Genomic DNA, 18,738 nt, shown 5'->3' on the forward strand with positions numbered 1-18,738 from the left:
TGATGCTTAGAAATGGGATTTTAAATTTCCAATTACCTGCTGATTTCGAATTAGCCTTTAAAAATGTCACTCTGAAATATAGACATTAATCTCTTTGAAAATAAGATTATAGGGTTGCAAAATGAATCGACCAAAGGTGGAATCTTGAAGAACACGAGCGACTATGAGGAGTTCTGGAAGCTGATTCAGGAGGAAGATGGTGGAACAGAAGTCAAACAAAATCTCCAGAACATAAAATTTAAAAGTTTGTATTTTTCCTGTTTTTTTTTCCTTCTGGATTTTGATAAATACTTACATTTTCTGCAATTAGATCTGAGAAGTAGTGATATAATCTGCCCTACAGTTAGGTTAGTATTACAGAGAGCTGTCTTTTAAAGATTTTTACATTGTCTTTTTAAGATTATGTTGACTTTTTATATAATTTTTAAATAAAATAAGCACTGTAAAATAGTGCTTATGTGTTTGATATTTTCCTTTAATGTCCTAACCTCAGTGACAGCAATAGCCATCCAGAGCCACAGATCAGAGTGAGAGAAAACTACGCCCTTTTTCCCTCAGTGCCTTTCCTGGGCTCCTTTCGCACCAGAGTGAAGAAACTCATTTCAGTAGCTGTTGAGCGTTTACTTCTGGCTAAGAACTGTGCACAGATACATGCGATAAATAGCCTAAAGGATGAAAAACCAATGTTCCCCAAAATTGTTTGAGAACATGAGATTTTAAAGGAGGACTGCCAGGAATTTTCTAAGTTAAATTTACTCCATCAAGTCATATGACCACTAATAACGTCACTCAGTGGGTTTCATCTCTACAGTATCATTTAGCTGATGGGAGCATAATTTTTAAATGTGTAGGATATATCAATAGTTTGAAAGTGAGTGAAGCTCATACCAACAACTTGGGTGTCTTCTGGTACTTTTAGACAAATTGGTTGGTTTAAGTGACCCATATAAGAACTTCATAGTTTGGAGATGGATGCTGTCTTCTCTGGGGTCCCGAGTATTCTAGGACTCGGTCCTCTCGGATTCTTGCATAAATGTTTATTGACTGTTCACCATGCCAGGCACTGGTCTAGGCAACGTTGGTACATGGTGAACAGGGCAGGCTAATATTCACAGCTTTTTCATTGGGCAAAATGCTGAGTCAAAGTATTTTTAGGTGAGTGTCATCTTTTTTAACTATGCATTCACATTAATATCCTGCAGGAATATTCTAGGCTCTCTTCCCTAGCCTATGTTCTGGGTTTTACAGGCAATATCATCTTTCACGTTCCCCCGTATATTGTTATGTGCTCTTTCCATGAAAATGTCTAAAGAAATGTTGTTCAAACTTGCAAATTTCTTGAGTAACTTGTGCATTGAATCCATGTAACGTGGAATGTTAACTTCCAGAGAGGATTTAAACGTTGTTAGTAGAGTGACTTTTTTTTTAGAATGGAAAAATTCAGGTGCAAATTTTGGGGTGGTGTGTTGGGGCAAAAGGGGCCCCTGCTTTTTCATGTACGTGCAGAACTCCTGAAAGAGGGGAATGGTGTGCAAAGCCTGCTGGGAAAGAAAGCCTCATGGAGGGGTGCATGGGAAGGGCCCAGTGCTCCAGGTGTAAGGGAGCAATGAGGGAGCAGTTTGGAGCTGCTTATTGTGGAAGGCATGGCTGATGCATGTTCACTCTGAACTATTCGTTTCCATGTGTAAACAGGACTTAAATCCTGGGAACTCACAGGCTGTGGATCGTTTTTGAGAGTGTCTATCTTCAAAACGTTTCTCTCCACTCTTAGTGGTTATTTTGTGTTTTCTAAATAGGCCAGTGTGATGTAAGTGTCATAATTACCCCTAGAAATCGCCATTGTCATTTCATAATCAAAGATCTGTCGGTGTGGTGAGACCAAGGTGTCTCCTAGGAAGGAATCTGGGCACCCAGCTTAGCAGCCTGTTCGTGAATATTCACAAAAGAAAAGTAGCACCATTTTCTAGGAAATACAAGACTGGGATCCAAATGGGTGTCTACAAGAGTCTTTACTGTAATTTTGGAATATTTAAATGGTGTGCATAAAATGTATTTTTTGTCTCTACCAAAATAACTTTAGTTTTTCTCAGACTTTTAAGAATTAAACTATGCTGGTATAATTTTTGACTTTTATACAACGATAAATAACAAATCTACTAGCATTTACGTATACAAAGCATATTATTAAATACTGAAATATCAGAATAAATCTTGCGTAGTGGAAGGGACTGTAAAGTTCCAGTTTTATGCCAAAAGGAAGAATTTACTGTTCAAATGTTAAGCTTGATCTTAAATATTAAGTAATATCTCTCAATGTGAATTCATATTCTTTTCTATTTATAGAGTAATGAAAATTTGTAATATCAAATGCTACATTCTATTACTACAGGAGCAAGTTGGTCCTTGCTAACTCTAAAACGTCTCTTCCCAGTGTCTGCTTCTAAACTCCGGTCTGTGGCTGCTCCAAGGGGAAGAAAAACCAGGCTGTCGGTCAAAGCTGATCAGAGAAAAGAGGTGAGGTTTCTGATATTGATGAAAAATGTGTTTTCTAACACTATATTTTAAGTCCCATTAGGGAATATTTTTTGCATGCGACTATGTACCAAGCTTCTTAATTACTTAGAATTAAAATATTCATTTCAGTCAAGTGATTAGTGTAATAAGCATTTTAAAATTCTTGTTGTATGCAAAGTATGTTATGCATCATGTGGGTAGTTTCATTTGGATGATATAAAAGCAGGACTCATGATCCCTGACTCCAAGGAGAATATAGTGTGTCTGGGGAGATAAAAAAATAGACTTAAAATGACTCAAGAAGAATAATGAAATCAACAAATAGAAACACAAGTCTGGAAACAAAGAAAATAAGTTCTTCTTGTTCTTTATTAAATAAAATCAGAGTGAAAATGAACTAAGAATTTTTCCTACAGAAAGCAGGGCTGAAAGGCTTTGCTTTTCTAGAAAGGAGAGGGCTTGTCCCCTTGTGTCTCTGGTCTTCTGAGCTAGTTTTAGCTAGTGTGGTCTCTGTAAGTGGCCGGCTCTACTCCTACTGGATGTGGGAATGGATTTCTTCCGATAGGATACGTGCCGTCCGTCTTTCTTCCTTTTGCTGTTCTGCACATCTCCATTCCTTTCCCAAGTGGCATTTTAACTCTTGTTCTAAAGCTAAGGAAACATTTTCATCATTGCATATTTGGAAATTAAAGACAGAAGGATCTAAGACAGTGGATTATTATGGAACGATCTAGGATAGAATGTAGATATTATGAAATATATATATATTTTTTAGAAGCGAATACTCTTTTCTTTTTAGATTGGCCCTGAGCTAACATCTGTTGCCAATCTTCTTTTCTTATCTTCTTCTCCCCAAAGCTCCCCAGTACATAGTTGTATATTCTAATTGTAGGTCCTTCTAGTTCTGCTGGGTGGGGTGCTGCCTCAGCGTGGCTTGATGAGCGGTGCTAGGTCCACACTCAGGATCCAAACCAGTGAAACCCTGGGCTGCCGAAGCAGAGCGAGCGAACTTTATCACTCAGCTGTGGGGTCGGCCCCTGAAATGTCTTTTATTACCTGCACTTTACAAGTTAGATTTCAAAATTAAGATAATTTTTTTGCCGCCGTTCAGTGTTGAATTTTTCTTTGCATGCTCGCACATAGCAGCAGTGACGGAGGAACCAGCTCAGGCTTGGAGGAATAAAATCTGGGCCTGACTCCTCATCTTGTTACTTTTCAGATGATTTGAGCAGGTGAGTTAAATTCAACCCCCTGAGTTTATGGGAAACTGGTGATGATGATGCCTGTTTTGTAAGTTTGTTGTGAGAGGAAACTTACGTGAAAGTGCCCAGCACAGATTCGTTTAAAGATGAAGACAAAGAATGTTTGCTGTTTAAGTGTGTTTTATTTTGTTGTATATAGTTTTATTAAATTCTTTTTCTGAATGACTCAGGGCGCTATGTTGTGTTCTGAACTTTTTCTTCACCAGAAAATTGTCTGGGCGCATAAGGTAACCAAAACTGTTTGGAAGAAGGCAGGCTGTTTCAGTTTGTTCTCTTCTCCCTGGGGTGTCTGGGCCAGAGTACGGTTCGCTGTGCCCTCCTAGAGGAGCCCGGAGGGCTGGGCCTTCACACCTGGGTGCAAGGAGCACGTCATTCTGAATCTGCTGGACAGCGCAGTTTTTGGGGCCACTCTGTCAGAGGGCTGGAGATGGCTGGAAGTTTAATTTGCAGGAAACCTTCATCGATGGACTGCATTCTTTGGAGAAAAGACAAAATGGTCCCATGACTGTGGACTCAGAAGTTCCATTTAACACTTTCCAAGCAAGATCAGTAGAACGTCTTGACCTAGGAAAGGTGGTTTTCTTAAATAACGTTAGAAATGTGGAGCTTTTGGGAAAAAAGGAATCACCATCCACCTGAAAGTAAGTCTTTATGGTCTCCGCAGAAATGGAAGAAATTAAGAGTGAATTGGATGTTAATGATTTCTGGTCCCCCCCTGTATTCAAAGAAGAACTGAAAGCAGCTTTATCCATATGGACATGCGTGTGTATACGACTATTTACGCCAGCAAGAGTGGGAAAGATTTTGGTAGACGGCTTACAAGAGTTTGTGGAGGTTTCAAGACACCGAGGAAAATGTAGTCCTTTTTTAAAATGAAAGGTGGGCTGGATAGTAAGGCTCTAGAAACTTCTACCCAGGAAAGACTCAGACAGGCTTAGCTGAGTCTAGGAAGATAAGTCGAAGGGGAGTGTAAGTGGCCTCAGACACTTGGGGTTCTTGCGCAGATTTCATATATATATTTCATGTTCTAATAAACATATTTCATGTGTATTTCATATTTATCCTAAGTTGCTTCCAAGACCAGAACTAAGACCAATGCGAAGAAGCTACAAAGAAGTAAATTTTAGATCAATATGAGGGTTTTTTGGTTTTTGTTTTTGTTTTTTTTCTAACTAAAGGTGTATCCTTGGTCCAGGCTGACCTTTGGTAACTTGGAAGTGTGTAAGCCTAAACTGGACGCCACCCCCTCCCCCTGCCTCCCATCCAATTCCCCAACCAGGGATTTCAGTTTTCAAAAGGAGGCTCACCTAGGTGGATGCTGGTGTTCCTTCCAATTCCAGGTGTATAATCATCTAAAAACAGAGAAGAAACAACCAGAAAAGTAAAAATGCACAATGTGAAAACAGACACACTCTACAGAAAACCCTTTACTCAGAAGACTGCCTGTGTAGACCCACTGATTCATAAACTGGAAACCACTGTGCAAATGTAAGCGCCTGTTCACCTGTAATGTTGCCATTAGAGTTCTGCATGTTATGGCTTTTTAGGGAATGTTAACATTACTTTATACAGAAACAAACCACAGCCGAATTTAAACGTGTTATTTTACAGGCAACCATCTGTGATATTTACAGCACTATGGGAAGAGTCTTCAGAGAATGAACTAAAAATAAAAAAAAGTGTCCTACATAAAATATTGTAATAAGAAGAAAAATAGTTATCGTATATTAAGGCAGTAAGATACGGGCTAAGCAAATGACTAAAATGATAACACTACATATTTATTTAATATGATATTTCAAGCATTGTGCATGGATAATCCCAATTAATCGTCACACAAATCCTGTGAAATGGTATACCTACCATTTTTTAGCAAGCCCATTTTGCAAGTAAGGAAATGGAAGCTTAGGACAATCAATAACTCACTCGCCCTGAGGTAACCAATTAGCACGGCATGAACCCGTGTCCAAACCCAGCCTGTCTTCACAGCCTGTGAACCTAGTCATATTGTCGCACCACCTGCATAGGGTAGAACATGAAATTACTCAATATGTACAACAAATGTGTGGAGATGAAACCCTTCCTTGTGACTAGCGAACATTAGTCCACCAATTCCAATATCAATGTTACTTAGTAAAGATATAAAGTACAGGGGCTGGCCCCGTGGCCGAGTGGTTAAGTTCGCGCGCTCTGCTGCAGGCGGCCCAGTGTTTCGTTGGTTCGAATCCTGGGTGCGGACATGGCACTGCTCATCAAGCCACGCTGAGGCGGCGTCCCACATGCCACAACTAGAAGGACCCACAATGAAGAATATACAACTATGTACTGGGGGGCTTTGGGGAGAAAAAGGAAAAAAATAAAATCTTAAAAAAAAAAAAGACAATAAAGTGAATTTAAAAAAAAAAAGATATAAAGTACATTATAAGAAAACTACAGACCAGTATCTCTCATGAACATAGAAGCAAAAAGCTTCAACAAAATATTAGCAAATCAAATTCAAGAAACTATAAAAAGAATTATACAATATGACCAAGCGGGATTTACCCCAGGTATGCAAGGCTGATTCAACATTCGAAAATCGGTTCATGTAATCCATGACATCAACAGACTAGAAAAGAAAAATCACATGTTTATATCACAGGATGCAGAAAAAGCATTTGACAAAAGCCAGAAGTGGTTCATGAAAAAACTCTCAGTAAAGCAGGAATAGGGGAGAACTTTCTCAATTTGATAAAGACCGTTTACAAAAACCTACAGCTAACATCATACTTAATAGTGAGAAACTTGAAGCTTTCCCACTAGGATCAGGTACAAGGCAAGGATGTCCCCTCTCACCACTTCTTTTCAACATGGTACTGGAAGTCTTTGCTAATGCAATTAGACAAGAAGAGGAAATAAGAGGTATACTGGTTGGGAAGGAAGAAATAAAACTGTCTTTGTTTGCAGATGACATGATTGTCTATGGAAAAAAATTTGAAAGAATTGACAAAAATGATCCTGGAATGAATCAGCAATTATAGCAAGGTTGCAGGATACAAGGTTAATATATAAAAGTTGATTGTTTCCTTACATATCAACAATGAAAATGTGGAATTTGAAGCTAAAAAGAAAATACGATTTACACTAGCACCTCCCAAAATAGAATACTCAGATGTAAATCTCATGAAATATGTACAAGGTCCATATCGGAAAAACTGCCAAGCTCTAATAAAGGAAATCAAAGAAGAACTCAATTAATGGAGAGATATTCCATGTTCATGAATAGGAAGACTCATATTTATCTAATCTGATATTTGTCAAGAAGTCAGTTCTTCCTAACTTGATCCATAGATTTAATGAGATCTTGTTATTTTGTGAATATCAACAAATTGATCCTAAAGTTTATACGGAGAGATAAAATACCCAGAATAGCCACTCAATCTTGAAGGAGAAGAGCAAAGTTGGAAGACTGACCCTACCCAACTTCAAGACTGCTTGTAAAGCTACAGTAATCCAGACAGTGTGGTATTGGTGAAAGGATAGACAAACAGATGAATGGAACAGAATAGAGAGCCCAGAAATACACCTCCATAAATATAGTCAACTGGTCTTTGACAAAGGAGCAAAGACAATACAATGGAGCAAGGATAATCTTTTCAACAAATGGTGCTGGAATAACTAGACATCCATGCAGAAAAAAGTGACCCTAGGCATAGCCCTTACACCCTTCACAAAGATTAACTTAAAATGGATCACAGATCTAAATGTAAAATATAAAACTATAAAACTCCCAGAAGATAACATAAGAGAAAATCTAGATGACCTTGTGTATGGCAATGGCTTTTTAGATACAAAGCCAAAACTACAATCTGTGAAAGAAATAATGGACGAGCTGGTCTTTATAAAATTAAAAACTTCTGTTCTGTAAAAGACAATGTCAAGAGAATTAGAACACAAGCCACAAGATGGGGAGAAAATATTTGCAAAAGACACATCTGATAAAGGACTGGTATCCAAAATATACAAAGAGCTCACAAAACTTAACAATAAGAAAACAAACAACCCAATTAAAAAGTGGGCCAAAGACCTTAACAGAAGATATATAGATGGCAAATAAGCATACGAAAAGATGCTGCACGTCATATGTCATCAAGGAAATGCAAATTAAAATAACAATGAGATACCACTAAACACCTATTAGAATGGCCAAAATCCAGAACACTGGCTTCAAATGCTAGCGAGGATGTGGAACACCAAGTACAAGAATGCAAAATGGTGCAGCCACTTTAGAAGACAGTTTGACAGTTTCTTATAAAACTACACGTTCTCTTACAATATGATCCAGCAGTCAAGCTGCTTGTTATTTACCCAAAGGAGGTGAAAACTTATGTCCACACAAAAACCTGCACGTGGATGTTTATAGCAGCCTCATTCATAATTGCCAAAACTTGGAAGAAACAAGGGGTCCTACAGTAGGTGGATGGATAACGAAACTGTGGTCCATCCAGACAACGGAATATTATTCAGCACTAACAAGAAATGAGCTATAAAGCCATGATAAGACATAGAAGGACCTTAAATGCATATTGCTAAGTGAAAGAAGCCAATCGGAAAAGGCTACATACTGTATGATCCCAACCGTATGACATTCTAGAAAAGGCAAAACTATGGAGACAATAAAAAGATCAGTGGGTGCTGGAGCAGGAGGTGGGGTGGAGGGACCCATAGGTGGAGCAGAGAGGGTTTGTAGGACAGTGAAAATATTCTGCATGATATTATAATGTTGGATCTATGTCATTATACATTTGTCTAAACCCATAGAATGTACAGCGCAAGAATGAGCTGTAGGGTAAACAGTGGACTTCTATCAATGTAGATTCCTCCTTGGTAACAAATGTACCACTCTGGTGAGTGATGTTGTGGGAGAGGCTGTGGGAAATCTTTGTACCTTCCTCTCAATTTTGTCGTGAACCTAAACTGCTTTAAAAGAAATGAAGTCTTTAATCAAAACAAGACAACCTATAAACCATAGAACACAACATTTGTGTGTATACTGATAATAAAATGGCTTCTTTCTAAATTTTCAACTTAAAAAAAATGGCATAAAGTGACTCTCAGTTCTGAAAGTCCCTTCCTGATGATTGCTTTCTGCTCCATGGAAATATTTTCAGTAGAAACCTTTTTGTAGAAGGACACTTCAGGTGAATTTGGAACCTGGTTTCCACCTCCAGGAGGGTCGGTGCAGCTCGCACCAAGCTGTGAGAAAGCCTCCTGGCCTTTCATCTGGGCCTGGGGACTCTGTTGGCCTCGGAGCTCCTGTTTGGCTTGCCTGCATTAAGGCAAACACATCCTTGGCTCAATATTGTTCCTGAAGAGCTGACCAAGGAGGAGATTGTTCACGGAGAGGTGAGAAAAAAATAAAACTGAAATGAGGCAAGACCCTTTTTAACATGAAAAGGAGAAGGGCCACTTGAAATGAAATCCAAAATGAATTTAAGGTGATTGCTCTAACAATTTGTCAACAGAGAGGACAAATAAGTGTAGACAAGGCATGCTTTAGGGAAATGACAATGGAGAAAATTAAAGAAAAACAGAAATTAAGACTGAAATGTGGCCAGCCTGTTGCAGATTCATGCATGTATCTGTGGACTTCAGTGTGTCCAGTTTTACAATTTTTCCCTTCATAGTTTCACATTTTCTTCCTAAAACCATGTTGCACAAGACTGTGGTTTCTATCAGTGACTCGATTCCAGTGGATGTGTGATTGTGGCTGCTGGCATGAGATGCTGGGTTAAATTTAACCTATAAGCTTTTCACCCACTTAATTACTTGAACTTCAGAAATCCTGGAAAGAACGCCCTTGAAGTGATGAAACCAGGTCACGTGGATTGTGAGCAACTCAAACGCACGTGGCCATATGTCACCTCCCGGAAACTCAGTCACACCGCAGTCCTTAGTGGCATTTTCATCAGACAATGTGGGATTTGATTGGCCACAAAAGAATGAATGTCTGTCCATGGTGGGAATGGCCCCCTTGAAAGTGAAACTTTGGGCTGCTGGTTGAATTATATTGAATCAATATATATATATTGATTGATCCCTAAATATTTTATTATCACCTTACTGATTTTTCTATATTACCAAATAATTCTGTGCATAGATCTTGCCTTTCACAGATGGAACGGTCATTCTTTCCATGGTTCGGGAGCCACTCCAAAGGTCTAAGATGAGATCGTTTTGGTGTAAATTTAGCCCCTTTTCACCAGCTCCTCGGCACTTGTGTCTTAACACCCAGCCCTCGACTAGAGTGAGTAGACTCTCTTGACGAGGCAACGATTTAACAGAACTTCTGTGCACAAGTGTGAGAGCGTTAGCAAACTGGGGCTTTCTTAAATGTGTTGGGATAGGTTCTGCACCGTTATGAGACAAGAATACATCCCAATCCAGTGGTTTGTCAGGAGTGGTCTGGACCAGTCCAGCACCCCTGGGAACTTCTTAGAAATGCAAACTCCCAGGCCCACTGCAGACCTGCCGAATCAGAAACTCTGGGCTGGGGGCCGGCGGTCTGTTTGTCACAAGCTGCCCCCCGCCCTGGGTGATTCTGATACAGGCTTCAGTTTGAGAGCCAGGGTCCTCAGCAGTAACCCAGCTCCAGTGTCTAACTGTCCCATTTGTTGTTAGGAACTTCGAGCTCCACTTTTGGATCTGCTAATGATTGACCGCCTGACTTTGAGTAATGAACCCCAGGGCTTCTTTCTGAAAGTGATTCTTTGCTATTTTGCACACCAGCCCTGGCAGTGGTTGGGGGTATGCCCATCCTCTCCTTGGCGCCCTCCCCTCCCCTTGCTGCAGATATCAATGGCAGAACACCTCCACCCCAATCAGCCGTCAGGCCGTCTGGACTCTGAGTTGTCTCTTCACTGGTGGGAGTGGATTTGCCCTCTCCAGGCACCTGGTGACCAATGGCAAGTATTTGTGAGAAATTCATTTGCGATTAAGCCGTTCTACCCAGTGGTCAAGCTAACCCTGACTTCCTTCGCCTCGAATCTCAGCCTGTGGGCTGCAGGAGCCAACCTGCTGAGGAGCATCTCCTACCAACCCAAAGTGGGGAAGATGAGAAAGGAGACGTATCTTGGTGGTGTGAACAAGCGTTCGTGTGAATCACCCATTCAACACTTCCTAGAACGCAGGGTCTCTGAGCACAGGGCAGTGACCAACACTGGTTCCCAGAGGCGTTCCAGTGTACTTCAAAATCAGATTAATTGCACCCAACCTGAATCCTCAGTAGGCCTTTTACTCTAGTCTTAAATCCTGTTATTGATAATAACAACGCTGATGTCTGCAGAGCACCTGCGCACTTCACAGAGCGAGTCCGTGGTGGTTTTAGAACCCAGTTGGCTTTGTGTTGTTCCTGGAGGTGTGCTCCACTGTGCAGTCAAGGGAGACCCATCTTTTCACCCGCCACATAGCATGAGATTCAGAACCAGCACTTGTCAGGCTCTGAATGAATGCTATTGCAGGAGAGGAGAGGAGAGTTAGGAGGAGAAAAGAAAGGAGAAAAGTATTAGAATGGAAAATAAAGAACATTTTTATCATCTTATGAACCATATTAGAGAAGAGATTTCTTAAAAGGGAGTTTGTGGGGGCCAGCTCGGTGGTACAGTATTTAAGTTCACATGTTCTGCCTCAGTGGCCTGGGGTTCGCCGATTCAGATCCCAGGTGTGGACCTATGCACCCCTTAGCAAGCCATGCTGTGGCAGGCGTCCCACATATATAAAAATAGAGGAAGATGGGTACAAATGTTAGCTCAGGGCCAATCTTCCTCAGCAAAAAGAGGAGGATTGGTGGCAGATGGTAGCTCAGGGCTAATCTTCCTCAAAAAAAACACAAACAAACAAAAAAGGGAGTTTGTGAATGGTTCTTGGGACCATCAAGGTGGCTCTTGGAAAGACACAGCATGCCAGATAATTTTACCAACTGCTAGTCTTCAAAGAGCCAGATCTGAACTTCAATTTTCCCAACTCTTAATCAAGAAGAGCTCCTTTTGGATATCTAGTAACCAGAGTGTGGCCGGGCACACAGTGGATGCTCAGTAAAGGCTCATCTACTGAATGAATGACTCACAGGGAAAACCAAAGGGATGATGGAGCTGCTTCCTCAATGAGGTGGGCAGAGCTCCAGCTGGATGCCCTGGAATTGAGCATCTTGTGGAACCAGAACTTGATCAGGAGACACAAGGAAGGGGTCTGAGCGGCAGCAAGGAGCCATGGGGGTGAGATTCTCCTTCCTTCTGACCGCTGCCGCTCAGACGTCAGCAAATCTGGCTGCCCCAGCAAGCGAAGGCCGTTCTCCCTGGAGCAACATCCAGAGAGAAGTGAACTGGGGCTTGACGACTATCTACAGGTTAAAGTCCCCGATGACGCTGCCCTCACAGGTTCTCTCTGACGGCTCCTCTCCCCGTCAATGCTGCGTCCGCTCTGTGAGCAAATAAAGAGAACCCGCTTCTTGAGAATGAGAAAGGACCTGGGCCATTGTTCAGCTTTTAGAAAGAAACCACCATCAACGTTCATCTCCACGAAACTGTTGGCTGACTCTGGAAGGGTCTCAGATAATGAGCTTTCCTTGCTGCCTGCCTCGTGGTCTCAGCACCTGTATGTGGAGTTGTAAGGAATTCCTAATTACCTGTGGGTTCTCAGGTGACAGGTGACTCCTGACGGCTCTGCTCGCTTCCAGCATCGGCACACTTCAGCTTCTGAGTGCAAGAACCTCCTGCACGGCCACTGTCGGGAGCAATTTGCCTCATAACTCCAAGACTGTGCACCTGCCGATGTAGAATTTGGACGTTTGTGCTGATGCTTTTGAGGAAGAATGAGCTGTCGAGTGGTGAGGTTGACTTTGTCCTCGACTTGTCTTTTTGTCACACCTCGCGTATGATCTGTCAGCAATCGTGTTGGCCCTGCTTTCAGGATATAGCCGGAGGAAGCTGTAGATGAGTTCTGCCTATATTGGAACTCTATATAAATGGAATCATATTGCAATACCTTTCTCTCTTTCCAGAATCTGACCTCTTCTCACCATCTACGAATTTATGACTACCCAGGTCCCAGCCAGGCTTGCCTCTGGTCAAAGTCATTGCTTGCACTGCCCCTTGGCTCCAACACACTCCCACATAGTCTAGTCTTAACACAAGAGCCGGAGTGATCCTGAACAGGGTTTCAGTTATCTATGGCTGGGTAACAAAGTGCCCTGGATCTTAGTGGCTTCAAACAACAATGTGGTATGATTTCTAAGGGTTGGTTGGGGCTCCCGTGGGGGCAGGATTCTTTTGTTGGTCTCCCCAAGGCTCAGTCGTGTGACTGTGCTAGCTGTGAGCTGGCTGACTCTGGTACATCCAAGATGGCTTCAGACTCTCTCTCCCTGTCTCTGTCTGTCTGTCTCTGTCTTTCTCTATCCCTCTCTTTCTGCCTCTCTCTTTCTATGTCCCCCTCTCTCTGTGTCTCTCGCTTTCTCTGTTTCTCTCTCCCTCCCTCTCTCTCTTGCTCTCTGTCTTTGTCTCTGTCTCTGTTTCTGTGTCCGTCTCTGTTTCTCTCTCTCTCCATCTTCCTCCCTCTCTCTCTGGCAGGGTACCCATCTTTCCTAAATGGTGGTGGCTGTCTTCTAAAAAACAGGAAGCTGAAACTGGCTGTCCTTTTAACACCTGGGTTTGGAAGTCCCAGAATTTCAGTGTTGTCACATTTTGTGAGTCAAAGCAGGTCACAGGGCTGCCCAGGTGCAAGGGGAGGGAAAATCCATCCCACCAGTCGCTGGGAGCAGCCACATGTCCACAAAGAGGCGGAGCCGGGCTGCCTCCAGAGACTAGCTCCCATAGATGTGAGCTTGCTCCTGTGAACTCCCGCCAAAACCCTCAGATGGCTTCATGTGCTGTAAAAGCCGATGTCCTTACTTGCTATAGCCTACAGGGCCGATTTCTTTATCTGTTTATTGTCTGTCTGTCTGTCTTCCTTCAGTTGAATGCAAGTTCCTTTTGACAGGCGTTTCTATCCATTTGTTTGCTGTGGTCCTCGATGCCCAGAGCAGTTCTGGGGGCTTAGGAAGAGCTCAACAAACATTTGTTGAATGAGAAAAAATGTATATGTGCACATTTAGGTAAACACATACATATGCTGTTATCCACTTACCAGATTGCATTTCATAAGCATGCTTGCAGGATACTGTCTAAACGATGCTTCATGACTGTTAGCAGTTGTGCTGTATACGAGACAGGAAGTACTCTCCTGACTCTGCCTGAGTTTGAAGTTTTGGCACTTGAAGTAAAGGTGTGACATTGCTGAGAGCCTGGTGTGACGGATAGTGGCTCACACGGCCCACTGAGGTGCCCCAGACCCTAAACTCAGTCAGTCCAACAAGGCAATGGACGTCATGCGTGTACAATCAGCCATGTTGAACACAGGCAACAATGTGGTGGGCCCATGGTTGCTGAAGACACTACTCTGTGGTGCTCAGGTTGGGCTTGTTCAGTCACAGCACTTATCAGAGAAGTTTCTCCATTCCTCTTAAACTAGTGTTAACCTTAGAGTGATGATCATCATCGTCTCTGGTATTTTGTGAACTTATGAATTCCTGTTAAGTGAGTCTTTTCTTTTTCTTCCCTGTTTTCTCGTCGGTAAACAAAAATGGTCCAGTTTTAAGATTAAAATAATATAGCAATAAAATATTTTTAGCTCCTGGATGCATCTCCAGTGCTGAAGCCTTTCCTTTAATTGCTTTTGTTTTGGGGTTGTGACAAATTAGCTGCTAAGAACATGAGTTTAGTCCGTTTACAGAGTATAATAGATCACAAACATCAGGTTCTAATTCTAGAAGCTTGGTTCATGGCACTTCATTCAACAATAGGACCCTAAATTTGGAGGGACCCCTTAATTTTTACACTATAGGAAAGATGTCTGCTAATGTTTTCAGTAAGAATGGAAGATAAAACAAGTCATGGTACTACCGGGTCCAGAATAAGAGTAATAAGAAATTCTTCATGTTTCTAAAATATCGAGGATATATCAGAAACGCGTGAGAAGATTCCTTTAGAAGACTATTGTCTAGCCATTCTTTACTTTTTACTTCTTTTAAATTTTCATTTTTATTTATCTTTCACAATTTTCGCAATTTTGAAGCCTTTAGAGTTTAGAGTGGTTTTTGTCAATTCACACAGTTACGTCACACACTCCTTTTTAGTAGATAGTTAATGTTAAATTCCTCGTTCTCCTTAAAGGTCAATGGAAACAATATTTGTTATTCATATAGAGGGAATAATAAAACTTTCAAACTTCAGAAATGAAAAGACAAAACAATTATCATTATATTAAATATAGACTCATTTGACTTAACCAGTTTTAATGAATCTGAAATCTCAAAAAATAGTAGTTCAACCTTCCTAATTAGGAGTTATCTTTCTTGACAGCCTGTCTGTCCATCCTTATTTTGACCAGAAAGCTGTTCTGAAAGCATATCTAGATATTCCGAGAAGCAATAAATAATATGGCTTTGGGATACTTAGTGCTGTGTTTTATAAATATTGGCAATCACTAATATTCACATAAAAGGAAATTTTCAAGAACCAAAGATAATTTTCCTCTAAAAATGATATAAAATCACAGTACATTTGGGGCATCTCATTATATGTGAGCATTTGTTATATGATGACAACCTGGACAAATATAAAGACTATATTTATCCAAATGGGGAAAGGTTATATCAATTACCAAATGTATATGTAGGAATTTGTTTTTAATTCCACAACTATCGAAATGCACCATAATATCTCCAAATAAGAGGTGTTTTATTTTTGAGAAATGCTTTTGTGCAATGAAGCGTCTCTTCATTGGGAAGAGAAGCATTCGGAACTGAGCATTTAATGCTGTTTTTTTACAGACCCAGGTATCTTCCCCAGAATCAATAGCCTGTCTGCCTCAAACACACAGAGGATCTCAGCAGCCCACTCCCAGGGTGAGTGACATAAGAATCTCCAATGTGACCTTGAAATCTTAAGGTTATTTATCAACTTGATAATGAAACCAGGACTGAGTCCGGTAAAGAATGGTCTTCCTTCCCAAGACATTAATTGTAGAATCTCTAAGTTTGTGTGTGTGTGTTACAAGATTGTATATATGAAATGCTTTTCTTGAAACTGCTTATTATTGCCGTCTTTCCTATTAGTGGGGATATTGTTCCATATGTGAGGATGTCTCTCTAAAAATCAAGTACTTACTTCGAAACTTGACCAAATATCGTCCATCCACCAATCCATCCAGCCACCCATCCCTCTATCTATCTGTTAAAACCAACAAACACACTTATTTGTGTAGGCACCAAAATAGATTCCGTGAGAGAGAAAGAGGTGAACTGACTGCTCAAATGGCTGACATTTTGATAAATTTTTAGCCTCTGCTGTACTGCAACTTGATTTGGGTTTTAGAAGTAGTGGTAGAATAATTTTTAATTGTGATATATATGTGTAATTTGATTTTGCTGGGGGTTTTTCTTAAAAATAATTCTGGTCTAAGAAAGTATCTGAAGGGATCAGAAATAATAGCTAATGAGAAAATTTCAATGAGAATACATGCTCTCTCCTTATTTTCTCCCTGAGTGACTGCTAGCAGCTCAGTGCCTCAAATTTTCCTTCATTTACTATAGGCATACTTCAATCTATGCTACGGATGCTGATTAATATTCACCCTAAACATTCTTCATTAAATATGGAAGGAATGGTTTAGAATATTTTTGCAAAGATGTTTGTAAGAGGTGAAAAAATACAGTACTCTTTCTGGACCCCCTATAATTGGACTTTAAAGAAATTTTCGTAGTTCCAAGATCACTAAGGGTTGGGATAACCCCCTAGAAATAGACAGGAGAGTGTGTGACGAGGGTGGCCCTTTCTTTCCGTTTTTCTTGCAATTTCAACAGGCAAATCATCAGCTCCTTTTCGCATTGAAAATAAAAGGTGGAAAGAATCTGACTGGCTTTTACAAGGTAGCGGTGATGTTTGCATGAAAAATAAAATTCCCTAGGCAGAGGTACGCACGCTGTCCCTTCCATGATGCAGTGTGGACTTTGTGAGAGAACTTCTCAGTGCGTGGAGCCCATGCAGCCGATTCCTGGGTGCTCAGACCATAAACAGCCTTCATGGCACTTAAAAAATCTGCATTTTGTGGGTGTTGGCAGAATGCTCTTCGGCTCTCTCATCAGCCATCTGTTCCTTGTGTCTGAGTCTCCCTTTGAACATTTGCCTTGGCTTGTAAATTCTTCCATTTATTTCACTTCGGGTTTCAAGGTGATGTCATTTTGCCAAATGCACTTGCCGTGGGTCCGTTCCTAAAAACAATCTTCGTGTTTGTTAACCAGACTTGGCTTTTTTTTTTTTTTTTTTTTGGTAAAGACCCAAGGTTTTAGGTTGCTGAAGGGCACTCCTGGGACCTGGTGATTTCTCCTCCCGACAGTGATGGCGAGGACAGAGGCCACCTTTTCCAGCCGTTTTTATGACCCATTCCAGGCTGTGTCACTTTAGATCCCACATTGAAATCATTATAGGCTCAAGTTAGCGGAGGTGGTCTCAAACTGGCCTCAACTCCAATTTTCCTCTTCGTCTCATTAGGAGTCAGGGCACGGGAACTAGACAGGGATGTCCCAGCCCCCTGCCTGCCACTTACGGGCGCATGACATTCATAGCTGAAGAAGTGCATTGTTTCAGAGTTTGTACTTAAGAGAAACCCACCTCCCTAAATTGGCTCTTGTGTGCCCAGCAGGCTGGGCTGCTTCTCGCCCGTTCCTCTTCCTCTTATAGCACTTGGACAGGATGGAAGCCCTTGGGTCTCACCATCAACGTCAGAGGTGGGTGCTTTACGGATTTCCTAAAAGAACCTTCCTAATGTCCAAGGAGGGCTAAAGAGGACTTTGCAACCTTAGTGACTTCTAAAAACGGACCTGCTAAATCCCTTCGTGGTGTTAGGAAGGAACCCGAATTTGTGAATGGATTTCTTTGTTGTGTGACGTGAGCAGAAATAAGTCTAAAAGTGATGCTGTGCTGTCACAGAAAGCTGGGTTCTACTCCACGTCACCAGAGTGTTTGATGACATTCTGGTAACGCTCCCTCCGTCTGGGGTCTCAGCTCCTTGTTTCCAGGCTTTACAGCTTTATCCTCATTAGCTGCCTGCTCTTGGCTCTTTCTGCCCTGGCCACCCCGGCCTCCTTGTTCCTCACACACTCTGGATGCCTTCCACCCCAGGGCCTTTGCACTTACACTTACCTTTTTCTGGCATGCCCTACCTCCAGAGATCCCGGCTACTGACTCCTTCCCTTCCTTCTGTTCTGGTCTTTGCTCCAAAGGCTTACAGGAAGTAACCTATCTGATGTTTCTACACTGCCTCCATGCCCTCCCTTGTATTTAAATTACTTTCCTTGCTTTAATTTTCTTTCTTAGTGCTTATCACTTTCCCACATAATATGCATTTTATTTATTTATCCCCTTCAGTGTTTTCCTCTACCCTCTAGAGCATCTTTCTCATTCTCTAGAGTGTTTTCTATACATCCTCAGTATCTGAAAAAAGTCCCTGGTATTCAGTAAATACTTGATGAGTTAATGAAAAGATTGGGGAATTTTCTAGGGAATGTTATTCTCCTTGGCAATATTTTTCATTTTATTGCATGACTTACGGTTTCTGAACCATGAGCACAAGATAAATGAAGGCTGTCTCACTCATGGACTTGGTCAGACCCGGCGTTCAAGGCCTTCTGTAGTCTGGCTCCCAGCTCCCCGGGAGCAGTGGGGTCCTCGGATCAATCCAGGGCTTCCCTCTGTCCCTATTGACAGCATCTCTTCTTGACCCGTCCAGACTTTTCCCCTGCCAAGCTCATGTTTCTCCTCCCCCCCAAACCTTTCTGGGTGGATCCGTGGATGATACATAATTTAGTCCTTGAGTAGCTTGTAAGCTCCTC

General features: G+C 41.5%; 1 protein-coding gene across 13 annotated transcripts in view; it reads left to right on the plus strand.

Annotated features, from left to right (window-relative positions):
- LOC106782922 (uncharacterized) overlaps positions 1-18,738 on the plus strand; it is a 97,937-nt gene that overhangs the window by 45,141 nt on the left and 34,058 nt on the right. For 10 of the 13 annotated variants that reach the window (XR_011434503.1, XR_011434500.1, XR_011434502.1 and 7 more), the window contains exons 4-6: positions 106-244; positions 2,432-2,514; positions 15,679-15,753. Coding sequence is in view for 10 of the 13 variants with exons in the window: in XM_023633010.2 (XP_023488778.2) it covers positions 106-244; positions 2,432-2,514; positions 15,679-15,753 (297 nt within the window). In the remaining 3 variants the exon portion in view is untranslated. The remainder of the gene's footprint in view (positions 1-105; positions 245-2,431; positions 2,515-15,678; positions 15,754-18,738) is intronic. The other 3 variants (XM_070256545.1, XM_023633014.2, XM_070256547.1) reach the window with 1 other exon arrangement.

The sequence above is a fragment of the Equus caballus genome, chromosome 31 (assembly GCF_041296265.1).
Source record: "Equus caballus isolate H_3958 breed thoroughbred chromosome 31, TB-T2T, whole genome shotgun sequence".
Classification (NCBI taxonomy): domain Eukaryota; kingdom Metazoa; phylum Chordata; class Mammalia; order Perissodactyla; family Equidae; genus Equus; species Equus caballus.